The sequence below is a fragment of the Pholcus phalangioides genome, unplaced genomic scaffold (assembly GCF_987345545.1).
Source record: "Pholcus phalangioides strain wild (caught in Gottingen) unplaced genomic scaffold, Ppha-v1.0 ptg000011l_1, whole genome shotgun sequence".
Classification (NCBI taxonomy): domain Eukaryota; kingdom Metazoa; phylum Arthropoda; class Arachnida; order Araneae; family Pholcidae; genus Pholcus; species Pholcus phalangioides.
The window spans coordinates 50,048,255-50,070,579 of record NW_028301604.1 but is presented as its reverse complement, the minus strand read 5'-3'; the positions used below and the strand labels follow the sequence as shown (position 1 = coordinate 50,070,579).

The following is a 22,325-nucleotide window of genomic DNA, read 5'->3' as shown; positions in this document are numbered from 1 at the left end:
TCCCAGATATGTTAGTCCAAATTTATAAATTATTACAAATTCTACAACAGTGAAAAAAAAATGGGAAAGAGAGAGAGACAAAGAGAAGAAAAGGAGACGTGATTTTAAGTTGTCTGCAAATCAAATTTTGTTATCTCAAAAGTAGCTTTCAAATGCTATTTGAGGCTGGCATCTGAAAAGTCATCAAGTTGGCTATGTCTGAGGCATGATATTGTTGCAAATGCCATTTTCCCAATAAAATTATTCAAACTCTGAAATTTTTTAGACATATTCTCATTTTAATCATAACTTAAATAACTCATAAACTCCTTTTAATCATCTCTTGCTTACCACTTTTCCATGTACATGATTGAAACTGGTGTGCCATGACTTGGTTTGCACTAAATGGTGCCCAGACATTAAAACAAATGTAGTTCCATTCCCACACTTCAATCAACCAATCAGAATAGAAGTTTTTTTATAATGCAGAAGAAGTATCTCTCAGTTACTCTCACTGTTCTTTGCAACTTTTGCTTGTAGAGTTCGCATATTAGGTTTTTCCCAGGGATGCTTATGACTCCTAAGCAGGGAACACCTTGAAAATATTAAAAAAGTGGTTCAAAAGGCCATTCAGGCCAACTACAGGCTGCAAGGAGGATGGTAATAACCAACCTTTGGAAAGTCCCTTTTTTATGTATGTGGGGCATATTCTTATATTTGGCACAATTAAATATCTTCACTTTGTTCAATTTTAATTATGCTCGAAAGAAATTAAAGTTTTTAAATGCAGAAAAACATCAATGTTTCTGGAGTATTTAGTTGAGTATATGCTTATTATTTAAATATCTTCGTGATATTACTCTGGTGCCCTGACCACTTCAAATATGTCGTAAAATGTTTCAGTACCCTTTGACCCTATGGGTCCCATACATGATTGGAATATTTTTTTCTCTTGAATGTACTGTTTTATGTTTATTATGCTATATATATTTTTATATATCCCTGCCGAGATATTTTCTTACACCCACTGCTACTGATTTTTTTTCCTTCCTGTTTCTTGTTTTGCCGATGAGAGATCATCATCGCGAGAGTTGGTCTCTTACTAGTACAACCTCAAGGGAGAATTTCTTTTTTTTTATTGTATAAAGATTTTTTTTCTCCCTTCATCATGAACTTATGAAAACTTTTTTTTTGCATCGCTCAATATGGTGATCAATGCCATCTTGCTGTGACCAGGTTTGTTCACCACTAGACTTGTGTTTCGCCAATGATATAATGTTGCAGTATCGTCTTGCTATTGACTAGGAACTCCAGTGCTATTCTAGCAGGAATGTGTACGAGGTGCATTTGTTTGGTTAAGTACCAGTAGCGCTATTCTAACATCATTATTATGAAGGAAACATTATATTTTCTGGATATTATGCTGAGGTGAACTCAGAAAGAAAGGTCATCTTGTATCCGCCGGGACTCGAACCCAGGCCCTCTTATATACCAGGCAAGCATGCTACCATCTACACCACTGGAGACACGACCCTGCCCTCCTTATTTCATGCACAGTGGCGCGAGGCATTGAAGTAGACATTAGTAGCCTCCCTAAACTTCAGGAACTGGCCCCCAGGTGGGACGGTTTAGAGATAGATGGCCTTTTTCTCAGCCCATCCTTGATATCTTGTTTTTTTTAAATGGAAATTACTCAACTATGTACTTTAAAGAATATGTAGCGTGGCACATTCATAAGCTTGTGGATTGGGAAAAGGTAATAAAATGTCTCCTTTATGGCTTTGAATATGAAGGCTATAGAATAATGATGGAATAGAAGCCAATAACGGGGACCATTCAGACATTTCAAAATGAATAGCAGAGGAAGAGTGGTCGTTTGTGTATAAGAAAAGAAGTGAAACATAAAAGGTGATGGTGGATGACAGCAGTCAATAAAAGATGCAGCAAGTAATTAAAAGTCAAGATCAAACACAAATTTAATTTAAAGTAAAGTCTAAGAGTTTTATTTAACTTAAAAAAATATTTTAGAGTGAAATTATCTCATTAAATTATATTGTATGAATTAAATGCTTTAATCATTGAGAGAAAACCAATTAAAATGTAATGACAAATTTATCAATAATAAAGTATAAGTTAATGAGCAAGGTAATTAATTATTTACATTAATAAGTAACATGATAACACTAGTAAAAGTAATGACTATATTCTTACTTCAGATACAGTGCCAGTTATTTCCTTAGTAACTTGAGAAAGAAACTGTCTGGTAAATTTGAAAATTTACAAACGGATGTCAGCCAGTGACTATCGAAGAAATATTCTTTCGATGCTGATTTGTATCTGTTCCCAGCACTTTTAAGAGGCTGTTCTAATGATGCAGAATGTCTACTGGACTATTCCAGGGAGCCACGGATAAACTATGACTTGGGAGTCATGGGTCACATAAGTTTTGGTAAATACTAGCTTACCGGGTCAATTTTTTGAAATACTGATCACCTTCTACTACATTCGTCTCCACACGCTGCTTAAGGGAAGCTTTGTGAAAGTTTGCCTTCACAAATTTTTGTAAAAATCAGAAATACTTCATACAATCTACAAGATACGCACACACTCAATGCTTAATGATTGGTGGTTTTCCTGATAATTTAGACTCTTGTACACTATTATAATATTAAACAATTAATTTTTTAATATTATAATAGTAATTATTGTAAATTTGGTCTCATTAATACAAGGTCCCTATATGCTCCTGAGGCCTCAATGCCATACCCAGGTAGCTGCATGTGTTAAGACAGCACAGTGAGTATGGGCAATTTGAACCAGAGTCAAATTTTCACTTTTTCTGGCTTTAAATTTTTTTATATCAAAAGAAATTCTTGGTAATCTGTTCTTTCAATTTTGTTTCTCTCATGATTTTGATTCTACAGCAATTTTTTTTTAAAGGACGAATTAGGCATTCACATAAGTCATGAAAATATTTTACATATTCTTATGGTATGTTATCAATAATGATTCAGTTGATATGGAAATCTATAATACTTTTATCATCAAAACATGATAAAAAGTATGTTAATTGAAAATCTTGAAAAATGAGTGCAAAACAGATATTATCGGTTCTCTTTCATATAGATTAGCAAATTCTAAATATATATTTTTGCTTCACTCCTGGTTGTACACGAGAAAAAATATATACTGTATATATTTGACACACTGGTCCACACAAGTAACACATCCACACCCCCCCCCCCCTCCCGGCCAAAGGTCTGATCCAGTAATTTCTTTTCGATTCTAGTCATTGTATTTTTAGTTGAATAGTTTATTTTGTTAAAGAAAATATAATTGTTTGCCTTTGTTTATATGATCAATCATGTGTCTGTGATTGTGACCGATTCACCCGATTCTGTTCTGAAATATCACTGCACTCTTGATGCATTGTTATTTATGCAAATGTGAATGATGATTTATTATGACATCTGTTTTTCTTCGCGAGATGGAGGGTTTCTGTCAGTTGATTGGTCCAAGATATAAGGATCGTTTGTTATCATTTAAATATGCTTCTTCGATTCTCTCGAACACATCACTTTACCACTTCACTTCAGTACAGCTTCTGCTGTTATTCACTTTGGTGATATTTTAATCGTTCAAATCACGTAGTAGTTTAATTAGTACTAAATCTTTTGATCCTGATTTGGAGAATGAACTTCTTGGATTTCAAGAGGAAAAGTGATACCCAGCTTGGTATGGACTTCTTGCTTCAAGTGAGATCCACCTTTTTTTACTGTTGTGAATTATGTTGAACAGATAGCTGTGATTTTGCTTAGGGAAACAAGTTAATTTGATAAAACAAAATTTCAATTGTAAATTTATACTTTGTAGAAGTATGTGATAATGTTAATTCTTCAACGAATTGTAAATAGAAGACTTGAGGTGAAACCTTGTTCTTGTTTTCATTGTTGTCTGCCAAATTTAGATATTTCTGAATCTGGGAATGCAACAGTTCTATGTTGCACAGTCGACTGACAGGAGTATAAATGAAGAACTTATTGTCAAAAGGGAACATTTCCACTTTTTTTAAATGCACTTCTCAACGGTTTTTGAATTTTAAGGATGAACACTGCCGGATTATGAAATGGGATGTTTTCAAATGCTAATATTTTTAGTAGAAATTACAATGTGAAGTTGGCAGTTTCTACTAAAAGGCAACATATCTATCCCGTTCATTCACTTTGGTATTTTTTATTCAAAAGGTATCATAACAATTCAGTTTTCCTATTTGCATTAAGGGATTTTTTTTTAAACCACACATCTTCAAAAGCATTTCAAAGTCACATTTTAGAATGATAGTGTTTCTTATGTTACTAATGAGAGAGCAGTAAAGTTATCTTCCTTGGCTAGGTGAAACCTTCTAGAATTAATTGGTGCTGCTCACGAAACTCTTCGGCAAATGCATTACCAGATATTCTGGGTTAAAGGTTAGACATTGTGTTCTTGTGTACAATGTTTGTGGCTTTTTGTGTTGTTTTCTGTAATGTAATCCATTTTCTCGTGTTAGTGTTATGTGCAATGGAGGGCACTGTGGCAGCACTCAAGAACGCAATAGAATATCTCACATTTGCTACAAAAGAAATCTCTTAATAATGTACGCACGCGCGCACACACTGACACATGCACAATCTATACAGATTACATTCCTGATAATAGGATGCAGTTTCTGCCTAAGGATAGGGTTTTTGGCTACACTAGGAAGACATTGAAGACAAAGTCTGAAAAAGAAAGAAGTGAGGAGTATGAAGCAGTGTGTTGACAGTGAAATTTGGTGTGTTAAGAAACTCAGTGAACACCGGAAGATATATAAAGGAACTGGAACAATACTACTACAAAATTTAATGTATAAGCAGTGCAAGGAGAGCAATCATAAAAAAATTTGAAACTCTAAATAGGGGAACCTCCGCAAGAGTAAAGTGCATGCTGTACTATCGTTTCAAAAGTGATCTTGATGATTTTAGGTCAATGGTCAAGAAGAGGAAAAAGTATGACATCACTGCTCCGCCTCCAGTTCCATTAAATGCTGTTTAACTGCAAAAAAGAAGAATGACATAAGCTGTCTGCTTAAAACCAACTATGGTGAAGAATAGGAATGTGATCCAGAGTTACAAGGTACTGATCATAATTGCATGACCAGGAGAAAAGATCCTGATGAAAACAAAAAAGAAAAATGTATCTGTTTTGATGAATAAAGTAATGATATTCACGTGCGAAATAAGAGCTGTGCTCACTTACAAACTGTGATTACATTAGTCAGAAATGTAAGGTTACCTTTGTCATTTCAGAGTGTTTGTGCAATTTTTGTTTCTTTTTTTTTGTTAATTAATTTTGAACATTTCCCTACTGTATTATGCACAATTTGCAACTTTAGTTTTATTTCATCTCATTTTGTTTTCTATAAAGATGTCAAAGATTATGAATAATTTGTTTCCAAATTTTTCAGACTTAACCAGCTTTAATTTTGATCAAAAGACAACAAGAATTTTTTCAAAATGGAACTGAAATGGAAATGAAATTCTAAAATTTAAATGTAGAAAACTTTCTTGAATGTTGATCAAGAAACATATTACTTAAATATTCTTCTACCACTCCATTGGTACCTGTACCTACCTACTGTACCTACTCCATATTGTACCAGTTCAGATATTTTCTACTTTTGTAAAACAGCTCATTCTGGAGGAATACGTTTTTTATTTCTACTGTAAAATTAGCAAAAGTGGAAATGCTTCCTTTTTGAAAATAAGCTCCTCAAATGAAACTAAAAATATGGGTAGGGAGACCAATCGAGAAATAGAAGGTGTCAAAAACGATAGAGACCAACAGAAAAAAGACTGTCCTGAAGCTAAACATACTGAACATATTTAAACGCTTTCCGAATTTTTTCTCTCCACCAACTAGCTTCTTTGAACTTACCAAAGTGACCACACTCTTCGTCCCGGCAATTAGTGGTTGCCTGAGGCATTTGTGGTTTGCATTGAACAAAGTGATTTTATGAACTTTTCACAATCCACAAGCCTACAAAGGTGCCATGCGACACATTCTTAAAGTCGAAACAAACCTCAAGTGTGAAGGAAAATAAGTGGCAATGATTTTCTGGAATAAAAGTGAGCACAGAAACTTGATGGGAAAAATCTGAAATGAAATCGTGAAAAGAAATTGATGACCTTTCTTATTTCATAATTTTTTTTTACTCTTATTGATTTCATGACTTTGCGAATTTTCCATGATGGTAGACACTCTGATTACCGAGTGTAAGTCATTTGAAACATACCATCAGCTAATTATCATGTCTAAATTTTGGTTTGTGCATATATACACTGCTGGCCATCCAAATTGCAACACCAAGAAAGACAAGAGATATCGCAACAATATTTATTTTGTAGATAACATGTTGACCAAGCATCAAATGATTAAATTTATAGACTTCTGTGAAGTGTGGTTCCTGCCAAAATCAGTAGCCATAGCCGCCGCCATTGTTGGAGATCACCGCTGCCACACGCCTCGGCATTGATTCAAAGAGACTTTGGATGTGTTCTTGGGGTACAGCAGACCAAGCAGCTTCCACGCGTTGCCAAAGTTGATCTGGTGATGTAATCTGGGTCAATCGTTGAGCAACCATGGACCACATGTTCTCTATCGGCGAAAGATCCGGAGAGCAAGCTGGCCAGGGAAGCAATTCAATCTGGCGATTGACGAAGAACCTTTGGACAATGCGTGCCACGTGTGGTCGCGCATTATCCTGTTGAAATATGGCTGTGGGCAAGCCCTGAAAGTAAGGAAGGACAACTGGCTCCAACACCTCGAGATGTAGCGCTGGCTTTTTAAAGTACCGGCAATGCGTACTAGAGGAGTGCGAGAGTGATATCCAATACCGCCCCATACAATAATACCCGGTGCAGGACCAGTGTGGCGGTGCATAACGCAGCTGTTCAGCATCCTCTCTCCACGGTGTCTCCAGACTCGAATCCGACCATCGTGGTGTTGCAGACAGAAGCGTGACTCGTCAGTAAAGACAATTTCATTCCATTGTGCCGTCCACATCCTTCTTTCATCGCACCATTGGTGGCGGAGACGTCTGTGGTTCTGCGTCAAGGGTAGACGAAGCAATGGACGTCTTGCGGACAGACCACTCTGTTGTAAACGGCGTCGAATGGTACACGCAGACACTGGATGATGCGGTACAGACTGAATGTGCTGTGCTATGGTTCGTGATGTGGCTGAGCGATCCATCACTGCCATATGCACAATACGCCTGTCATCACGTGAAGTGGTGCACTGAGGTGGATGCGATCGAACACGTCGGTCCGTCGTACCCTCCTGCATCCAACGATCACATATCCGCATTACAGTTGTTTGGTTTCGTCCAACACGACTACCGATTTCCCTGAAAGATAATCCACAATCTCGGTAGGCCACTATCCTTCCTCTGTCGAACTCGGATACTTGCTCAAAAGATGATCGCTGTTTTCTACGAGGCATAATTGATCGTTTTTTTTGAAAAAACCACAAGAAAAACACAATTGCCGTACTTCAAATCGTCGAAATCTCCAAGCTTTAAATAGCGCTTTGAAGTGGCGCCACAGGCGCGCGTGATGTGCGTCTGCGCTGAAATTCTAATCATTTGCATATCTCACCTCCGCTAATGCATGTTGTAAATTTCATGTTATTTGCATGCTTCCTTCAGGGTGTTGCATTTACGGTGGCCAGCAGTGTAGTTATAAAATTTGAAATTGATGTTTTAAACTTTTAGAAAATAATTTAATTTATTTCAAAAGTTTTCCCAGCAAACCTACAATCATCTCACAGCACCCTGATCGAAAATCCTTGCTCTTGAAGTGGGAAACTCAAGAAAAATAATAAAAAACAAAAATTAAGAAATAGGAAAAAAAAAAAAACATTTAAAGTTTGTGCTAATGATGTCTAATAATATTTATTTGAGAAATATTTGTCTATTGAAAAAAGGTAATAAAAGGTAATTTGAGCAAACAAGCAGGGAAAAAAAAGATCACTTAGATGTGTCAATAAAATTAATAAATAGTTCTCACCATCTAATATTCTCTGCTCAATTGGCCCAGCTTGACATCCCCATGATTCACATAGATACCTTAAAATATATTTTGTTGATTCTGTTTTCCCAGCTCCCGATTCTCCACTCACAATGATTGATTGACTAGCTCTGAGTGCTCTCATATCTCGAAAAGCTTTATCAGCTGTGAAATAGACAAAGAAATATTTTGATGTCATTGCATAATAGAAAAACGCAAAAAATTGTTGTTTTTATAAGAAAAACCCAACATACTATTAAACCAAAAACAATAAAACTTGAGATAAATATCCTAGATCTGTGTTCTTCAACTGCTGGTCAATGGGAATTTCACACAATGTATTCCGACAATTTATGTGCAGCCCCTAAAGTATTGAGCTATATTGTCATGGAGTGAGTGAGCAGAATGCTTTTTCACCTTCAAACAGTCAAACTTGTCTAAGAAGAACTGTATGAGATGGAAACCTGTGTTAAAACAGAATCAGAATATAGTCTGTTCAATGATTAGTGGTTTTATTTGCTACTTTAAATTTCTGTTTTATGAAAAACGGAAATGTAAAATGGAATGGTATTTCAGTCTATTGACTTTTCATTTCATACAGGTTTCATTGTATATATTTGTATGAAAAGACTTCAACCATGTCAGTAATAAAACACAGAAATTGAATAGAATTAAATGCATGCTATGTATCGCAGCAACAATGCTGCAGTGACGTATATAAAATTTTCTAACAAAGCAGTGGAGATCAAACTAATCAGCATTATGATTTGTTTCTAATTTTAGATTTAACAAGTAAAAATTATTTGAATTCATTTCTCCTATTTCCACTGATCTGCAAAATTGCTTACCTATCTGCGCTGTTTCACAGATGGAATTTTAAGGTTGAAGAACCCTGTTCTAGATCATATCGTCATGTCAAAACTACTACTAGAAAACTATTTTGGATGATTTGAAAACAAGTTTAAACACTGAATACAGGTCTAGGCAGTATTTGTTTGTGTCTACGCAATACAGTAAAACTTGTCTTCAATGGAGTAGCAAGGAACCAAGATTTTTTTCTATTGAATGCAGGTTTCCACTTAATAAGGTTCAATTGATATAATGTGTGAAACTATGTAATTCGTGGGTGACTGAAATAAAATGAAAATAAATTAATTTAAATAAAGTGAATAGTTTAAAAATAGGTAAAATAAATAGTCTATAATTAATAAATACTCTACTTAGGTTTTGACCGCATCTGTATAAAATTCCAACACACACAGTTTATTTTCTAAAATAATGAAATTTAAGTCTTTTCAACATCCTCAAAAATTTTCAATAGGGGTGTCAACATCCATTGTGCCAGGTTGTTTTTACATTATCGTCTATTCATGACAGCATCAGGGCCATAACTAAGAATTTTGTGAGGGAAAGAGCAACATGATTTTGCCGCCCCTACCACTGTAAAATTCAATGATTTTAAAACAGTTTGTATTCCCACCTAAAATTTTTAACCCCCCCCCCCTAAATTTTGCCGCCAGGACATTTGCCCCCTTTATCCTTATTACAAATGTAGCAGGAGGAATGGGATGACCCTGAACACCCAGGCAGACTGATTCATGATATTCTGCCTCGAGTTGGATGAAGGGCTGTGGGATGGTCACGAGAGAATGCCATTTTCTTTACTGGTCATGGACCATTCCCCAGCTACCTCGAGAGGTTTAAAATATCCAACAACAACAAATGCATATGCGGAGATGTCGGCACACCACTCCACTATGCCACCAGCTGCCCTTACACAAAAGACTTCCACCCACCTAATCAAACCAAGGCAAGAGCTGATGAAGGAGCTGCTTAGGAGGATGAGCCGGCTCGGAAAAGAATCAAGAACACTGGAGAATCTCGTGCGCTACCTAGAAAAAGAGGGCATCGAGAAACAGCACAGGAGAAGGATAGACATAAGCCACCAGACGACTACATCAGAGCAGCCTACGAGAAGATCCAGCAGACTGGCAGCAACCTGGCACATAGAACAATAAGAGAGCGACCATGTCACGGCCCAAGAGACTCCCGGGACAAACTGTGACCAGGGGGTGAACAATCCTGTTGTCCTAAGAACCAGTTTTTTCCTTATGCACGCTGTTTGTCGTTATTTAATGAAAAAGGGAAAATTTTTGCACTCCGCACTCACCTTTCCCTAAATAAGGTGATTTTTTCCCCTCGTATAACGATAACGACAAAGAGGCCCCTCTTGTTAGCTCACAACGAAAACTTTTTTCTCTGTAATAGCTGCGTGATGTGTGCTCGAATGCAAGATATTTTCGATTCAAAAAATTATCGTGTTTTTCCGTGCTATTAATGCTTCATACACGCATTTAATGTAAAAAAAAAGAAAATATATTTGGGCTAAAGAAAAATACAGCCAGCTATGCGAGGAGCTTGAGCCAAAGACGAAGAGTTGTTGTTGAGTGGAAGGTAGGTGTTAACTATGAATAAAATAAATTTTCTTAACATGAAATTTCAATTATTTTAAATGATTATTGATATTTTATACATACTCGAGGCTTTGGGAGAAAAATCCTACGACCGACCTCGTTTTAAAATATGTACTCACAGGGCCGTAACTAGGATTTTCGCTCCCCGTGGCAAACATAATTTTTCCGCCTCTACAACTTTAAAATTTGATAATTTTATAATTGTGTTTTTTGTTACCTCTTAAAATTGCCACACCTAAATTTTTCCGCCCGGGGCAATCACCCCTCCCCCACCCCAGTTCCGGCCTTGTGTACAGATAGCGAGATGATCATATATGCAAGTTATATTCACAATTAAAATTAAATTTGTTCATATATAAACATGGAAAACATGTATTATAATAATAATGTATTATGTTTGGTCTGTATCGATAAGGTCACATTTTATATTTCTGTTGGCACATATTTTCGTGCCCTTCTTCCATATTTGCCATATTTCCTTCCCCCATGAGATATAAGCATAAAAACATAATAAATCATAAAGAACAAATTCTTTATATTAAAGGGTCTGTAAAGAAATTTAAGAAAACAATAATTGTCTGTACTACTGTGTTATACTTATTAATTATTAAGTAGGAACACTGTTACAAGTATTCAATGTAGTTGTTTGAATGGTATAATTGACACTTGAGGGAAGGTTATTCATTAGTAATTGCTCTCATAGGTATATTTTTTCTCCTATTTAACAAATATACACGAAAACAAAGGCTACACCAGACAAAATGCCCAACGAGGTGGCTGAAATATATATATATATCTGTTCACAGAGAACAGATTGACCCTTAATATAGTACTTCGAGCACAAAAACTCAAGCACCTATCATCACTTTCAGTATCGAAAATAGTGGTAGTAAGTCAAACATGAAACATGCATACCTCATACATTGCAATAAATTTTCTAGGGACACAAAAACTTAGGTATACACGTAACACTTTCCAAAACATGTCAATTAGCAATTCCTTAGAAATATATCACTTACATATGTGGTTTAGTAGTACTAGCAGTTGGCAAATTGTTTTAGTTGACAAATAACAAGTTATTTTATTCCATCACACCACTGATACATTGAAATATGTTTGGTACTATTATTTATATATTTTGGTACTTTGTTATATACTATTTGAAATGCTTATTAGGTTCTTGACCATCTACTGAAATGAGAGTCGCAAAATGAAGACATTACATGCCTGTTGAAGACAGAAATTGGTGCTCATGGTGTGTACTTATGTAATCTGATGGATTAAACGATAGATTTCGCAGGTAAGTTGAATCTCTTTTATTTTTCTTTGGAATTTTTCATGACATGTACAAAGTTCAATACTCAAAACTATCATACAATTTACCATTTTCATTTCAGGTGAAAATGTTGAATGCAATGACACAAGTTATGGCCTACCAGTGTAAAACTAGAAATTGTTTTTTGAGCAACAACTCTATTAACTAGCACTTATATGTACATTCATACACAGCCGCAATCATATATGTGTATGAAATACTGTTCACACATTTATCTAATAAATTTATCCATGATTGTAAGCAGTAAATGAGTTTGTTTTCTTTGTGATTATAATTAGAAAAAATGTTTATGAATGTTACATTTTTGTACTACAATAAATCTAGAATTAGTTGTCTAGAAAACAGTTTTCTATGCAAAGATTTAAACAGCTCAGTGGAATGAAGTTTTGATTTATTTTAACCAGAGTTATATAATTTATTTTTTTGATTAAATGAATCTGAAATCATAAAATGAATAACGTTTCCATTTAGAATGACTTATTTTTTCGACTCATCAAAATTTTCTGTCCAAAGTGTTTCACTGCAGTTGATTACTTATGTTGTCAGAAAATTTAATGAAATGATTGGAAAGAAATTAAAATTTTATTGCGAGATATGGTGAATGACATGGCTCAAGCAATATCAAAATATATAATATCAAATAATATTTGCCAATCATGCATATAAGGGGGAATAGCTACAGTTCCAACATGTCAAGAGTGGATGGATAAGAAATCTCAATACATTTTCCTAAGTGAGAAAATCGTTAACATTAAAACATGAGTCATTAAAACTCATAGACCTGAAAGATCAATATTTTTCCCCCATGATTGAGTGACCCTTGCTGTATTAACCTCTAATTGGTAACATGTCATGAGACAATAAAATTATAATCTTTCAGAAAAAATTGTAATTTAAAATTTCTATTCAAAAAAACTTGAATTGCCTCTAAAACAAATTTATACGTCCAGTAAGAAAATTATTAAAATATAAAAAATTATTAACACTAGAACCGCGGACTGGGTCAAATTGACCCGAACTGTGAAAAAACGGTATTTCATGGCGAAAAAACTGAAATTTATTTTTGGTTCCTGGGTTTTTCCTTACTCTTATTCAATGTTGTTTAATTGCATATTCATAATGGAAAATTATATTTTTTTTATGAATATATAATGGGCTTCAAAATTAGCTAAAAAATTATGTAATTCAGTAAAAATAAGACTTGATATACATTATTTACTATATTCAGTCCAAAAACATTTTTCAGTAATCTTATAATAGGACAAAGATGTAAAATAAGCGTGTCAAATTGAATATGAGAAAGTCTATAATATGTTTCTGTCAAATAAGTATTGATTTCTTAGTGATAAGTGGAATTTATGATGAGCAGTTGAGCAAATTTTTTTTAAATCATTCTTGCACATTCATCGAATGTTGAAGTTGCACATTCCATGCAAAAAATTAACAGTTTTGTTTCCACATTTTTATGTTACCTGACACATCAGGTCATTTATTTTTATTTATTTATACTTTTGCGCAAGGGCAACACGTATGATGAACGCAGTTCTTCAATAAGATTTTAGAGGAACTGCTTTCCAAAAACTAATTCTGGCCTTCTGCACTGTTCTATACAAAATACAGGAATATGTTTATAGTGAGGTCCAGGATGTTGTAGAAAACGTCTGTGATGCCACCTTCACTGAATATTTTCTGGGCATTTGATCGCTACAACTACGATCGTTACACTTTGCTGAATTGTAGTGTGAAATAGTTTCTGTGTGTGTGTGTGTGGAAGCTTTTTGGGGCTACTACTGCCAATATCGACTGCCAGATGAAGCGTGCTGAGTAATGAAAAACTTATATTGTTCTTTCCTTGATAAATTGTAATTGTGGCATCATTGTTCTATACAACTGTAGTTTCACTATCTTCATTGCATCAGATAATATTGCTCTTCGATTTCGTCTCACTGTCTCTACTAAGCTCGTATTTTTTGGCTTTGAGCCACCTTCAGTGTAGTGAAAAAAAAAGTGTCAAAGTTGAGGCATTTCTGCCCTTGTTCTCAAATGGCTTGATCAGTTGCATCACTATGTGCTCTGAAAGAGAGAGATTCGTTGGACGCTGATACTTCCCAAGATTTGGAAATCCATTCAAAACGTATTTGGTGCAGGCCAGAATTTTATTATTTTTTTGTGACATCGTTTGTCTACAGAAATTTCAACTGCACGTTTTTTCTAGAGCTAAACTTTTACTCCTCCAAAATCTTTATTGAGTCTCGTCAGAATTCCAGGTATTCAAGTTTACAAAGGAAAAAATATATATATTTAGCTCTACTTGCCATTCCTCCATTGAAAAAAGATAATCTGCTCTGACGATGAATTGGCCTTGATCTTGAAAGACTTTATTCTTCACTACCTTCATTTACAAATACTTTTTAGAAAGGGTATTCCAGAAAAAGGCACTTCCAAGAAAATTATACACCCCTTTTTTTCTATAGAATAGTACGTTGGGTCAAAATGACCCAAACCGCGGTTCTAGGTATAAGTGCTTATAGCTCTAGAACACGAAATCGGAATATAATGAAATTTTCGTGAATTAATATTCATATATGATATCATGAAAAGTCACAAAATTTGTTTAAAATCTGCCGGTAAGTTTTTGAGATAAATGAAAAGTTTGATCTGGGTCAAATTGATCTACTCTGCGGTTCTAGTGTTAAAAATAAGAGGAAACTTTTGCGCATGCCAATGTAAAAAAATATATACATTACTTTAAAATAAAGTAAATAAAGCAATTGTTGCCACACATGTTGATTTTTAATACGTAGTAGTAGTTGTAAACTTTTTGCTTTACGTTGATTGGTTGAATAGTGAGCTGAACCGTAGAAACGAACGAATGAACCGAAAGACCGGTTCTTTCCTCCGCAACCCGTCACGTGATCCTAAGGACAATGCTCAACGCAAAGGGGAGAGTGGCGCTTAAGGAATTTTCCTTACGATAGTTCCTTATCTAACGACAAGCGCAGAACGGCGTTATATAAGGAAAGTGGGATTGTTCACACCCAGGGGAATGGACGTGCAAAAAAAAAAAATGTCTGTTTACATAGCTGCATGATATCTTTATGTATGTCATGCATATATCATGTACATTTTTTCTTTGTCTTGCTTTGCAAATATTTTTCATTTAAACAATAAAAAAACCCGCATTAGCCCCCCCCCCCGAAAGGGATTTGGCAGTAAATTGTCCCTAGATGATTTGCCGGGGCTACTGTCGGTGAATTGAATTGCCCCCTTTGTCTCTAATTCCGGCCTTCCAATCACGAAATGCGCACAGCTTGCATACAATTTTGTAACCCTTACACTGATTTCTCCTCATCATAAGTTTTACTGTATAATGTTTAACATGTATATTTAACATTATATTTTCTCTCATGGAAAAGCCTGCTTTTCCGAAAAATTTTGTTACAATTTCAGAAAGCAAATGCTTTACTACATGTGGCTTATCAAAATCAAAGCATCATGTATGAAAACGGTCGGTTTTATCTAATTTTAAGGGTGGATGATGTAGAACTCACATTTGCAAGCATAGATTGCGTAAAAAATTTTGGTGGAGATCATTTTGCATGATATTTTGGTCTATTGCTTGCCTAGCACTGTACTCAGTGTTTGCAGGAAATTTTCCATTAAAGGTTACTATTTTCCTTTCTGTTTCCACGTTAGACAGGTGCTGTTTAATCCAGATTTTTTAATGTGTATTTTGGCATTGAAATCACTGGACCATAACTTTTTTTCCGTTGAAGATAGGTTTCTGCTCAATGCAGGTTCCATTAAAGACAAGTTTTACTGTATAATGTTTAACATGTATCATCATCAAAAACAACCATTTTCAATCCACTGCTGGATGAAGGTATCCTCCAAATTTTTCTATTCTGCTCTGTCTGATGCTTTAGCCATACAGTTGACTTTAGCCACTTTCCTGATCTTGTCAATCCATCTTGCGCGGGGATGCCTTCTCGCTGTTTAACACCACAGGGGTACCAATCTAGAATACTTGCTGTCCATCTGTTGTCCTGTTTTCTTGCAATATATGTCCAGCCCATTTCCATTTCAAACTTTTAATTCTTTCCATGATATCATATACCTTTGTGTGGTTCCTTATCCAAGTGATTCGTTTTCTGTCTCTCCTTGTGATGCCTAGCATACATCTTTCCATGCTCCTTTCTGTTGTCTGTAACCTGGTATCGTCTTGCTTGCAAGTTTAACATGTATATTTAACATTATATTGCATGGGAACAAACAAGAATAACTTCACGTAAACTTGTGTTACATACTGTCTCGTAGAAGTGTATCAGAATGCAAGCTGAGACATGTCATTTTTTGTACTTACCTAAAACTCAAATTTTTGAGTTATCAAGTTGTAGTATTGAAACAATGATAATAATTTTCTAACATATTATGTAAGAGAATTATAATTCTGTAAATAAAATATAATAAATTTGAAAACAAGAACAAGGTTTTTTAAGGAAATAATTTCTCTATAATTTGACTGAAAATAAGTACTTAATTAATCAATTATAATGACAAACACTCAACAAAACTGCCAGTTGAAACACTCTTTTGAAAGCCATGTCTATTTGCTTTCAAAAAAAAATCAGATGAATGCAATAATTTGACATTCAAACAGTAATACAGTCCACGCTCGTGATAATGATCCCCCTTTGTTCCACGGAAAACAGATGTTATATTGGGAAGTCGTTTATATTGAAAGGTTTAAAAAAAAATCAAAAAATTTAGCTCCTCTACTCTTTCCAACTATTGGAATTTGCTTGATCGACTATGCCAAGAAGGAATCCCTTCCTCAGCTCTTCTGCTTTCATAATTGAATCACGGTTTTTAGCTATGGTGAACAAAGTAATCCTTGGAATATTCAATTATTCTGCTATTTTGCCTTTCGACATCAATTTCTAGACAACTTCCACCAAAACTTTCAATTTGAGATGTACAGTGTACCTCCACATTAGCTGGCATGTCACCAAGCTTGATGAGCTTGATGGATACCAGATTTTTGATTGTTGGGGTTTTGTCCCGGCATGCCGGGAACATCGAGGAAGACCAGCATGAAGGAGAATATGGTAAAGATATAAAACTCGGCCTATTTAAGACAGCCATGTCGAATAATTTTTTCATTCTGAAAATTATTCATAAGTTCAGTTTCCTGCATATTCTTAAATTGAGAAATCAAGTAAAATAGCAAAAAATCAATGACGTGAGAAGTGGGAGTGAGCCACTATATCAGATAATGCAACAGAATGGTAAGTGGTGGGGGTAAATAAACAATCATCCAGTCAACTCGTTTCTTACTATGACTCACCCTGTTTCTAGTGAGGGTGCTACTTCATTACAGAGTTTTCCATAGAAGTGACAATGCTTTATTTTTTCTCCTCCAAGCATCAAAGATCAAAGTCAAACACACTCAATCACGGATTTCGCAAAGAAAAACTGGATTTTCGTTGCAAAAAAAGAAATGGGAGGATGAGCTCAGATCAGTTGTTATAATAGATTGACTGATATTTATCGGCTGTTATATTAGATAAAAAATAAAATGGCAGAGATACAAAAAAAAATTGGTACCTGTTGTAATGATCATTATAATGGAAGGGTCCTTATAACAAGCTTTGACTATATTAATATTGAAATATAATAATATGTATATAAGTATATTCAATATATAATAATATCTATCTATTTGTGAAGTCTCAGAACGAAATCTGAGTGAGGAAACATCTTGACTAGTCTCTAAAGAAATTGCATGGAAGAAGTAGAGTAGTTCTGTAGACTATCTCAGCTAGAGCGGAATTTGTGTCCTGTTTGAAGCTAGAACAGATTGTAACGTATCGGGATCCGATCCCTCTACGTTAATGGTGGTCTTGTCGTTATGTGGGAAATTCCTTCTTATTTTAGACCCCAGGGACCTCTCAGTTACCGGAAACCACCCGAGGACCCACTGGCGAACCGGTAAGGGCCAGAGTGTTCGATTAGTTCGGCAGTCGGCGGGTGGGGTCTTTCGGCTGTCGAACGAGAACGGGCCAGAGGTCGGGCTACTGATGTCCCACATAAATTAATTTCCCTCATGACGACGATGCCGCTATTTTCGTGGAGGGGTTTGATCCAATATATGTATAGTTGGGCGAGGCTTAGCCCAGTTTAAATTATTTTTATCGAAGAACTTCCCGGGGGAGTTGTTGCAAGTCTCGTTGTGCGGATACGAAAATATAGTGTTGTACTCACTTATTTTCGGCGGGGGGCTGCAGACCTCCGTCGGAACAATTCATTTCATATTGTTATGTTAGTAATGTTTACATAATCGGGAGAGTCTGATCAGCTCTCCGGATTATGTCATGTTGCCAGATTCCAATGTAATTAAATTGTAATGTTTATAATAGTGACGCATGAATATGCAAATTCGATAATTTTGTTGAGGCGAAAAGGCCATGCGAGGACATGTGGTCCCAAACTTCTTGTAAAAGGGGAGTATAAATTCCTCCCTCTTTGTCTCTCACATTGCGTTCGTCTAATCTTGTTCTGTTCAACTGAAGCCCTCTAGTAGGACGGTTCACCGTCTTACTACCGTATCTATTGGCCTTAGGCTGAATTGTTAAAATGCAATAATCTACATTATTTGAATCCGTTTTCCGGCAGGTCCGGAATCAAAATATAAAACAATCTTCACAGTCAAAGTTCTTCATTGCTGATCGAGGTGGTCCGGCCCTCAACCGAGAGGCCCCCGGAGCTGATCAAGGTGGTTCGGCCCTCAACCGAGAGGCCCCCTGGAGCTGATCAAGGTGGTTCGGCCCTCAACCAAGAGGCCCCCAGGAACTGATCAAGGTGTTCCGGTTCTCAACTGAGAAAACTCCTCTGGTATTTACGGAAAAGCTAACAACATCGGATGTCCGATCGCTGCACAGGTTGACTGTTGTTGATCATCAATTGGTGAGCCAGTATCTTTACTGCTAACGTCAAATAGAGGGCTCCAAGATATACTAATCCATTGTTAAAATTAACTAACCCATATAATTGAATAAATAATAATATTTCATGCGAAAGTTTGTTTCTAATCATTTTCCACTTGTCGTTTGCCACTTTATTGCTGGATATTTCGAACCGGGCAAGCAACTCCCATAAGGGACGTTGCAATTTTGGGGGCTCGGCCGGGATTTGAGCCCGGGACCTCTCGCAACCAAAGCGAGAATCATACCCCTAGACCAACGGGAAAAAAAAAAAAAAAAAAAAAAAAAAAAAAAAAAAAAAAAAAAAAAAAAAAAAATTGCAACGTCCCTTATGGGAGTTGCTTGCCCGGTTCGAAATATCCAGCAATAAAGTGGCAAACGACAAGTGGAAAATGATTAGAAACAAACTTTCGCATGAAATATTATTATTTATTCAATTATATGGGTTAGTTAATTTTAACAATGGATTAGTATATCTTGGAGCCCTCTATTTGACGTTAGCAGTAAAGATACTGGCTCACCAATTGATGATCAACAACAGTCAACCTGTGCAGCGATCGGACATCCGATGTTGTTAGCTTTTCCGTAAATACCAGAGGAGTTTTCTCAGTTGAGAACCGGAACACCTTGATCAGTTCCTGGGGGCCTCTCAGTTGAGGGCCGGACCACCTTGCTCAGCTCCGGGGGGCCTCTTGGTTGAGGGCCGAACCACCTTGATCAGCTCCAGGGGGCCTCTCGGTTGAGGGCCGAACCACCTTGATCAGCTCCGGGGGCCTCTCGGTTGAGGGCCGGACCACCTCGATCAGCAATGAAGAACTTTGACTGTGAAGATTGTTTTATATTTTGATTCTGGACCTGCCGGAAAACGGATTCAAATAATGTAGATTATTGCATTTTAACAATTCAGCCTAAGGCCAATAGATACGGTAGTAAGACGGTGAACCGTCCTACTAGAGGGCTTCAGTTGAACAGAACAAGATTAGACGAACGCAATGTGAGAGACAAAGAGGGAGGAATTTATACTCCCCTTTTACAAGAAGTTTGGGACCACATGTCCTCGCATGGCCTTTTCGCCTCAACAAAATTATCGAATTTGCATATTCATGCGTCACTATTATAAACATTACAATTTAATTACATTGGAATCTGGCAACATGACATAATCCGGAGAGCTGATCAGACTCTCCCGATTATGTAAACATTACTAACATAACAATATGAAATGAATTGTTCCGACGGAGGTCTGCAGCCCCCCGCCGAAAATAAGTGAGTACAACACTATATTTTCGTATCCGCACAACGAGACTTGCAACAACTCCCCCGGGAAGTTCTTCGATAAAAATAATTTAAACTGGGCTAAGCCTCGCCCAACTATACATATATTGGATCAAACCCCTCCACGAAAATAGCGGCATCGTCGTCATGAGGGAAATTAATTTATGTGGGACATCAGTAGCCCGACCTCTGGCCCGTTCTCGTTCGACAGCCGAAAGACCCCACCCGCCGACTGCCGAACTAATCGAACACTCTGGCCCTTACCGGTTCGCCAGTGGGTCCTCGGGTGGTTTCCGGTAACTGAGAGGTCCCTGGGGTCTAAAATAAGAAGGAATTTCCCACATAACGACAAGACCACCATTAACGTAGAGGGATCGGATCCCGATACGTTACATTCCCCCTCACCACGGAAGAATTTTTCCCAAAAAAAAAAATTCTATAGGTTAAAAAAAGTTAATTTACAGAAATACTTGCAAAAACTATGTTAACATATCACCTGGTATATTAAACTTCCCACTAAAGGAAAAGTTATCGACAGCCAAATCAGTATCCCGATTTTGTAAGTATCGCGAAATTTCAACACTGCTTCTGAATTTTGTCCCTTCGGGAGAGTAATAATAGACGTCAATACGAGGTTCTTTTTTCCTCTTAACGAGAACCCTTTGCCACCCTCTCTGAATCGGAACCAAAAACTTAGAGTAACCTACGGAAGATTTAATGAAATTCGTTTTCACCATCTTAGGAGTGGTGTCCTCCTCGGGATTTTGCCGGTTAAAGGACGTACTAGAGTTAGTGCAATTAGCACTATTTAAGGGCGTTTGTGAAACATGATGTCGACTCGGATTACTGGAAGTGTGTTGTACAAGGACCTCTCTACTCTCAGGTGACTGCGGGACAGGCTCAAGAACGATTTGGTCACTACTAACGAATTTTTTCAAGTCACAAGCATTGACTTTATAGACATTATCATTGGATAAATCCACTATCAGGTAGACAATAGGTGAAATTTTTTCCAGGACTCTACACGGGCCGTCCCATCGTGGTTTCAACTTCGCCATAACATTGCCTTGCGCACTAGAACGGAAATGCGTTCTCCTTAATACCAAATCATCCTGATTAAAGGTGTGCAATAATCTTTTTTTGTCATAATATCTTTTTTGTCTCCTTTGTTGTTTTTTGACATTTTCCTTAACTTGCTTAAGTAAGTTTTCGGGCAAACTCACCCTTTCCCAAACCGGTATGTCCATAGCCCAGTCAAATGGTAAAACTAATTCTCTACCAAGAAACAATTTAGCTGGCGACTGACCCGTAGTTTCCGAGGGAACCGACCTAATAGCAAGACCAAAAAAGGTTAAATTTTTGTCCCAGTCTTTATGTTTATCACCAACATAACAGGAGATCATCTGTTTAATTGTCTTATTAAATCTCTCGGTAAGGTTTGATTGAGGATGATAGGGGGTTGTGAACCTTTGCTTGACCTGGAGAACTTTACAAGTTTCCCTCATAAGGTTTGATATAAAACAAGAACCATTATCGTTCGTCTAATCTTGTTCTGTTCAACTGAAGCCCTCTAGTAGGACGGTTCACCGTCTTACTACCGTACCTATTGGCCTTAGGCTGAATTGTTAAAATGCAATAATCTACATTATTTGAATCCGTTTTCCAGAATCAAAATATAAAACAATCTTCACAGTCAAAGTTCTTCATTGCTGATCGAGGTGGTCCGGCCCTCAACCGAGAGGCCCCCGGAGCTGATCAAGGTGGTTCGGCCCTCAACCGAGAGGCCCCCTGGAGCTGATCAAGGTGGTTCGGCCCTCAACCAAGAGGCCCCCCGGAGCTGAGCAAGGTGGTCCGGCCCTCAACCGAGAGGCCCCCAGGAACTGATCAAGGTGTTCCGGTTCTCAACTGAGAAAACTCCTCTGGTATTTACGGAAAAGCTAACAACATCGGATGTCCGATCGCTGCACAGGTTGACTGTTGTTGATCATCAATTGGTGAGCCAGTATCTTTACTGCTAACGTCAAATAGAGGGCTCCAAGATATACTAATCCATTGTTAAAATTAACTAACCCATATAATTGAATAAATAATAATATTTCATGCGAAAGTTTGTTTCTAATCATTTTCCACTTGTCGTTTGCCACTTTATTGCTGGATATTTCGAACCGGGCAAGCAACTCCCATAAGGGAC

General features: G+C 36.7%; 1 protein-coding gene across 2 annotated transcripts in view; it reads right to left on the bottom strand.

Moving 5' to 3' along the window:
* Positions 1-22,325, bottom strand: part of jar (Myosin heavy chain 95F jaguar) — a 396,549-nt gene that overhangs the window by 326,422 nt on the left and 47,802 nt on the right. For both annotated transcript variants that reach the window (XM_089239616.1, XM_089239617.1), the window contains exon 6: positions 8,067-8,231. In XM_089239616.1, coding sequence (XP_089095742.1) covers positions 8,067-8,231 — 165 coding nt within the window. The remainder of the gene's footprint in view (positions 1-8,066; positions 8,232-22,325) is intronic.